The sequence below is a fragment of the Helianthus annuus genome, chromosome 15 (genome assembly GCF_002127325.2).
Source record: "Helianthus annuus cultivar XRQ/B chromosome 15, HanXRQr2.0-SUNRISE, whole genome shotgun sequence".
Taxonomy (NCBI): domain Eukaryota; kingdom Viridiplantae; phylum Streptophyta; class Magnoliopsida; order Asterales; family Asteraceae; genus Helianthus; species Helianthus annuus.
The window spans coordinates 117,628,303-117,636,282 of NC_035447.2; the positions used below are offsets into that span (position 1 = coordinate 117,628,303).

Below are 7,980 nucleotides of genomic sequence, written 5' to 3' on the forward strand. Positions count from 1 at the left end.
TCACTACTATTCTAAGTTTATTTTTTTTATTTTTTTATTTTTTATTTTTTTTTGAAAGATGAACTTCATTAAACAAAACACGGACTTATCTCCAAGATAGAGATAAGCCGCAAAACAAGGTTACATCACATCAAAACAAAAATTACACCAACCCTTCCAATCTAACAAACCTTCTTTACACCTACTTCTATACCAAAGATATCCCAAAGATTTAACATCAAAGATAATCTTGTACACATTCGCATCCGTACTAGAGAACAACTTCTCGTTTCTCGCTTTCCATATACGCCAACACGTCAAAACCAATATACCATACACCATTTCCTTACTAGTTTTCGGGAGCCTCATATGATCTACCACCTGAAGCAAATCAACAAACGAAAAGGCATAAATATCCGGAATCTTGCACCATTTAGCGATGCCATTCCATACACCATTCGCCAAAAAACAAGCCGTGAACACATGATCCGTAGTTTCTTCCGACTCTCCACAAAACACACACGTACAATCGCCATGAAAAATATTTCTCCTTTGAAGAGCACTTTTTGTCGGAATCCTATCTAACCAATCCCTCCACATAAAGATGTTACACTTGTTAGGAATCCATTTACACCATAAATACACATTTTCGGCCGCTATCACACCTGTATTATTCATCCACTTTCGAGCCTCCTTGACTGAATACCCATCATTGCACCCATTATTCCATATCCAATCATCTTTCCTATCCCGAAGAATAACTTCAGAACACATTCTGTGACACTCAGTTAATTCCTGCACCTCATTATCACTATTAGGATAAGATTTCCAGGCCCAGTTAATCAGCCCATTTCCTTCGTTAGCCAAAATCCTAGCTGCTACTGTACATCCTTTATCCTTCTCAATCCGATACAAAGCCGGGTACAGATTCTTTAACGGTTCCGAAGCTAACCAAGGGTCAATCCAAAATTTTATCTCTTTACCATTACCTACCACACCACGAATCATATTCACAAAATGCATCCCATTACACTTCAGCCGGTAACCGAATGTGACCAATTTGTTCCAAGTACCCGAGATGTCTTTTCTGCATGGAAATGTATCCCATCTTCTACCCGCTCCATGAACCGAATCAATAACCTTTCTCCATAACGCCTCCCGTTCTACCCGATATCTCCAAAGCCACTTTAACAAAAGCGCATTATTATTGTCATCTAACTTATTAATCCCCAAACCACCTTCTTGTTTCGATTCGTAACTTTGTCCCAAGCCACCCAATAAACTTTATTAATCTCATCGGTACCTCCCCAAAGAAATCTTTTAATGACGGCCTCAAGCTTTTTCACTACCGCCACCGGCGCCTTATATAACGAAAAATAATACGTTGGGAGACTTTCTAGAACCGACTTTATAAGAACTACTCTACCCCCAATAGATAAAACTTTCGCCTTCCAAATTGACAATCGCTTCTTGAAAACCTCTATCACCGGGTCCCAATTACCAATCCGACTCATATTGGCTCCGACTTGAATTCCCAAATACTTGAACGGAGTTTCCCCCGCCCGACATCCCAAACCATTCGCCATATTAGACACCTCCTCCAATGATTTCCCCACACCAAATAACACCGATTTATTAATGTTTATTCGGAGCCCCGAACATAAATGAAACACCCGTAACAATCTTCTCAGCGCTTTAAAATTAAAAAATAGACCACTCACCCATGACCATCGCATCATCACTACTATTCTAAGTGAATATAAAAATACAAATGGACATCAACAAATTTGATAAATTAATACACATTCTATAAAGTAAACACCAATATCCAAATAAGAGATTTCTTGTTTCTAATAAATAAATAAATAAATAAACTCTCATGATTTTCGGTCATACTTGTTTGTTTTCTCGAAGACATTTAATTAAAAAAAGCTCTGCGCGTCATCTTTTTGGTGCAGATGTGAGATGACCTTTTTTAAGCTCTTCTTCTTGCCCTGGTATCAAAACACAACATGAAACCCTAGCACGTCTCCTCCACCCCACCCACCCACCCCTTTCCTCTCCCAGCCGACACCCTCCCCGCAGACGACCCTCTTCACCATCGCTTCCCTCCGCCACCTTCCCACTATCGTCCTCCCTCCACAGCACCTTCCCACCGCCACCATCCCTCCAGGTCGCGACGCAACTTGAGATGATGAACAAGATGGTGAGTGAGGTATGGCCATAACAGCGGTGGCGGTGGCTCCACCCATGAAGTCGACGACGCTCCCCTGAGTCGCCGTTTCAGGTACAGGTCTCCTGCATTTCCAACAAGCTACGAAGGAGTACACAACGGTGACAAGGTAGTACATCAGTTTTGCTTCAGATCTATCCTTGTTCCCCTTTTCTTTCTCGTTTTGGGGGTTTTCCGACTTGGGGGTTAGCGATAATCAGGGTTCCGACGGCTGCCATGCCTCCGGGACCCGCGAATGTCAAAGATGGTGCAACATTGTCTCACTGCCGGTTAGATCTAACAAACCCATATAAGGAATTTCGAGCATAACCAGTCTACTTTTCAGATCCAACTGCAACATTGTCTCACTACCTATTTGATGTCAAAATTTTCTAGACATTTATTAGGAATTTGCTGAGTATGTTCTAATTTAGTTAACAGTTTTATATTATGAAAATTTTTAAAGAAATGCTCAGTGTTGGCTGAAATTATAAGTCAACAAATCTTGGTATTAGATTTTTCGTTGTTGCTAGCTTCAGTTTGTCCAGCTAAAATGATTTGAGCAACACAACCGGGTGGAAAACATAACTTTATTTCATCAAAAGTTCTTCTATGTTCTCAATTGCACTATTTAGTTGTAGATAATTGTAGATTTGATTGTTTATTTGTTAGACTAGACATTGGATGTTGAAAAACTCTTTTAAGTTTAAAAAATAGTTTATTTAAATTTCAGTTTTATTTCAACAGCTTGTAGAAGTTAAAAACAAACAGTCTTCTTCTTGTAGATTGCAGAGGTTTGGTCCACCTCTTCTACTGTAGATGTGGTCTGCAGACTGGAAACATTTTACGTCTAAAAAAATAAACAACACCTAAAACTACCTGAAGTCCTGAAGAAATCGTTGACGACTCACGATCATTATTGTTTTGTCTTCATTTGTTCATCCTCGTGAATAGGATCCTGCAAAGAACCGTTTGCATAAACGCACATTCTTCCTCATCAGGTTCAATCCCGTCTTCATCGAATATTGGTTTGTCTTTCGATTGACAATCCTAATAGATCAATTCGTAGTACCGAGGTTAGTAACGACTAGAAATATGTTCCTCCCTGTCTTCACGGATGTTACTTGACTCAGTTTCCGCATTTCACATCCCTTCTTGTAATTCAAGATCTTGGATCCTTTGTTTGAGCCACTTAATCTTAAATCTCCATTAAAGATCTCGGATCTTTTGTTGGAGCCACTTGATCTTGAGATTCCATCAGTCGGGATCAACTCAATCGATGCCTTAGTCGGTCGTTCTAAGAGTAAAGTGTCTCTCACCAAGAGCTCTAATATCAAGTGCTACAGAAATGAGAAAAATCAAATGGAAAGAATTTCAAAGATTAACAAAAAGCTTCAAGAAAACCTCAAAGGTTCTTGATAGAACTTAAAAGTAAGGATATCAATCGAACCTCGAGGGTAAACCCGAAATCTGAAACATTTGAGATGGGTATGAGATCAGGTATAAGATTATTCTCATTTTTTCAAAGGTATGGGACATATATTTGATTTGGTGGTATATCTGTTTACCTGATTTGATTCTTCGAATTGTATACCCCTCTATCCGATTATATACAAAGATAATTTTCTTTTATTGTATATTTTATTTAATTTAATTTACATTATAATTAAGTGGTTTATATGATATATCCTTAAAAATTAGATAGTTTTCTTTTTCTTTTTTTTAATGGCATTATTTAGTACGATAAGTGATCATGTACAAGAGATAATTATTGTACGAAGCGTAGGAGATAAGCTCAACCATTGATCTCTAAAGATCAATGGCTCAAAACTAGGTGGTGGCGTTTTCGTAAATATAAGGTTCAAACAATTGAAAAATAAAAAGAGAAAGGGTATTCTGGTCCTTTCTCACATGTATTCTTTCTCCCCTTGATTTTCAAACGACTATAACTTTTTCATATGATAATATTTTCTTAAAAATATTACACCGTATTAACGAACATTTCATTCTCTTTAATTCGAGCAACCTATTGCTATAGTTTTATTAAAAAAAATTACATGATTTTGAATACCGAGCACATAACTACGTGATTTTGAATACACATTACGTGATTTCATTATAGTATGTGAAATCACACTAAGCGATTACGTAATTACGTAACAACAATGATTATGTATTATTATGTGACTACGTGATTTTAAATACCTATTTCGTGATTACGTGATTTCATTATACTATATTTCTTAGAAGTTAAAACAATAACTAATCAATTAAAAAACCAATCATCCTTTTCCATTAATTCCCAACACAATAAATATTTAAAAATCTTAAAGATAAACCGTAATAGAAAACATAAAAATATAACTAAAAAAGATAAACAAACAAATAAAAAGATATTCAAATAACTAAAACAAAGATTATTTCAAAATCCTATCTTTCCTCATCATTTCCATATGTTAAGAGACATGGATTAAATGATGTTATGGTAACATTCCAATTCCATTCAGTTGAACACTAAATAATCAATTACTTAGTAAATAAATAAATTTAACTCAACAGAAAGAAATAGTTTGTTAAAAAAGTCAACCCCATTAGTTAATCCCCCATCTTGAAACCTATATATTCCGATAAAATGGGAATAATTCAACTTCACTCATCTCCAATTTCATCGTCATCTTCTCAGCCTACTTTTCAGTCTTATAGTTACTCTCTCTCATCTTAACCATTTTAACAACATCCCCATGACAGTCAAGGGTGGTTCTCGCCCCGCTTGCGCCGCCTGTCGCTTCCAACGCCGCCGCTGCTCCGCCGACTGTCCTCTAGCCCCATTCTTTCCGGCCAACCAACCCAAACTCTTCCAAAACGTCCACAGTCTTTACGGTGTCGGTCACATCTTAAAGATTCTATCTCAACTAGAAGATGATGAACAAAAAGAAGAAGCCATGAAATCCATTCAATATGAGTCAAACATACGTCAGATTCATAAGGTGCATGGGTGTTATGGGTTGATTGTTCACTTGCAGCAAAAGATGGTGGAGTCGGTTCAAGAACTGCGGCATCTTCGCCTTTTGATCGATGCATATCGAAGAAAGAATGTTAATGTGGTGCAAAGTGATGTTGCTGGATCAAGTGATTGGGTTAGTGGGATGATTAATGGAGGGGGTGATTTAGGGTTTTATTATAATGTGGGTGATCATAATGTTGGGTATGAGAATTGGGATGATCAAACGAAAACCGCTATCGATGAGTTTCAACAGTTTTGTAGCGTTGGTGATGATCAAGAGAGTTCAGGTTATAAAGAAACTATGGCGGGTTCGAGTTCGTTTGTTGATGATCAACAGGCTTTTTTGGGATCTAAAGAACCTTATGATATGAAGTAATTTGTGAAAAAAATAATCTTTATTTTATGTTTTTTTTTTGTTAAATGATGTTCATGATATAATATAAGTTTTTTTTTATTTTTTATGTTTGCAGTATGGAATCATTGTTGAAGGATACACCATATGTCAATGAGCCTGGAGAGTTAAAACCTGAAAGATGATGAAAAAATGTTTCGGGCTTAGGGTTGTCGATTATTCGATTCATAGCAGTGTTTGATTTCTTGTGATTAAACGAAAATAGCGTGTGCACGATCAAGATCTCCTCGATCGGCGAGTTAAGCAACGAGTTTCGTGTTTGGTTTATATTGATTGTTGTTTAAGTAGCAAAACCCTAGTTTTTGTGATTTTGATAGTTGGTTGTGTTTATGATTGTACTTTACGTTTATTGTGGTTTTATGGTGTAATAGATAGATGTGGTTACATGGTTCATTAATTTAGGGTTTATGTGGTTGAGTAAACTGATCAAACAAATGAACAATACAATTCAGTTGATTTTGTTAATTTGATTTATCTATTGATGATCATTTGATAAAACGGTGTAGATATTTTATTATGACTTGCACACGTTTTCAAGAATTCAAAATTCAAATAGGATATAAATTATCTTATATGGTTAACGCTTACCAAACATGAAGAAATTTAAAAAACTAATTAAATTGTTACGCTAAGCTGTATGGAATGGAGCCTCTGGCCATGTGTGCCCCTGCTTCGTATTTTCATTCGGATAGTTTCTTTCACGACATAGGTTAGAATTGGGTTTGACGGTTGAACGGTATCATCATACTCGACACAACTGGCTCGACTCGTGTCCTCCAAAATCATATTATATCTTATAATGCAAACATACATTATATTTCTCTTTTTTTTTTTTCTTTTCCGGTATATGTATATGTGTTGGTTGGGCAATGATAGTCTAACATTTCTTTAACACCCCAAATACTTGTTCGATATCTTTTCCCGTGGACTCATGTTTTTTCCTGTAATACATGTGTCTTCCATCATCATGGCATGAGAGAATTTTCATTAACACGGTCCACTCTGGATATATACCATCAATAAGATGATACTCGTACTTGTAATGCACATCATTTGCATAAAATGATGAATCCGGTGCAACCTCGTCCTTATCATCGAAAAGATTCCATGATTGTAAGACAACAAGATCGTTGTTTGCACTAGCCATACCAAAGTATGCATGCCAAATCCATAGATCTTGAGATACGACTGCTTGTAGCATTAGGGTTGGACCATCGTGATCACCTCGGGTGTGTTGATCTTTCCAAGCAGTCGGGCATGCCTCCCAATCCCAATGCATGCAATCTAGATGTACCCAATTTCTCAGAAAAGTCGTGTTTTCCTTGATGGGCCGCGTATAAAAGCGGGATGTCATTGGAGGTCGGACTCCTCAGATTTCGCCGTTCATATAGATCACCGATACCTAATAAATAATAATAAACAATAATAATAACAATAACAACAACAATAATAATTTTAATGCATAAATAATGAACAATAATACTAAACAAATACCTTTACAAAAATGGTCAAGACTATTCCGGCACATGCATGAGGACATTCTTAAATACTCGTCCCATGCATCGACCGACATGTCGTATGCTAGTTGACGAATAAAGACTGTATAGTTTTGCAACGCGGAGAACCCAAGTTTGTGCCTTGCATCCTCTCTTTGTTTGAAAAATATATATTGTGCTCTAAATCACCACTAATTCATAAAAAAAATACAACAGCTCATAGGAAAGCGACGTCAGAATTGCTCATCATCGTACAACGGATTGTAAGAAAAATAATCACTCACCAAACACCACCGATGAGCACCTATTAGATGACGTTCAATATGTGGTTGTCTAGTACATGGTTGTGACGATTCTACTTCGTCTCTTAAAGGTTGAACGACGTCCTGGGCCGTGGTTAAAAATAAGTCATCGAGGGTTCCCGAGTTGGTTGGAGAGTTGGATGAAGACTTGGAATTTAAAGACATTTTCTAAAAAACATAGAGATTTTGGAGAGTTTGTGAGAAGGTATTTGAGAGTGTGGTTTGAAAGTATGAAACATGTGTGTACTTATATATGGTTATTCTTTTAAATTGATTTTTTTTAAAAGGAGTCTTTGGTAAATGATCACGGGCCCCAGAAAACATTCACGTTGAAGCTCGTTGTCGGGGTAGCGAAGTCTCAATAATTCCCCCTAATAGCGCTTGATAAATGGAGGGGGCGTTATTGATTGAAAAATGGATTACGTGGATGGGGCGCCAACCTATAGCACTTAGCATTGTAAGTATCATGAGTTACAAAAGATTTTCAAAATAACCTATGAAGCATGGGATCAAGTGGATAAAGAAAAGAACCTAACCAACCCCTTTTTATACCTACCTACCTATTTACATTTCAT

General features: G+C 36.8%; 2 protein-coding genes across 2 annotated transcripts; one reads left to right on the forward strand and one right to left on the reverse strand.

The window, feature by feature from the left end:
• Nucleotides 1-4,822: 4,822 nt before the first annotated feature.
• Nucleotides 4,823-6,063, forward strand: LOC110916619 (LOB domain-containing protein 27). The gene is made up of 2 exons (XM_022161323.2): nucleotides 4,823-5,567; nucleotides 5,666-6,063. Exons 1-2 carry the CDS (start codon nucleotides 4,933-4,935, stop codon nucleotides 5,730-5,732), a joined length of 702 nt encoding a protein of 233 aa, XP_022017015.1. The 5' UTR covers nucleotides 4,823-4,932; the 3' UTR covers nucleotides 5,733-6,063.
• A 421-nt stretch (nucleotides 6,064-6,484) lies between these two features.
• LOC110920055 lies at nucleotides 6,485-7,180 on the reverse strand. Its single transcript, XM_022164295.1, has 3 exons — nucleotides 7,102-7,180; nucleotides 6,832-7,009; nucleotides 6,485-6,746 (listed from the first exon to the last, which is right to left on the reverse strand). The coding sequence occupies exons 1-3, from the start codon at nucleotides 7,178-7,180 to the stop codon at nucleotides 6,485-6,487; spliced, it is 519 nt and encodes a 172-aa protein (XP_022019987.1).
• Nucleotides 7,181-7,980: the final 800 nt, after the last annotated feature.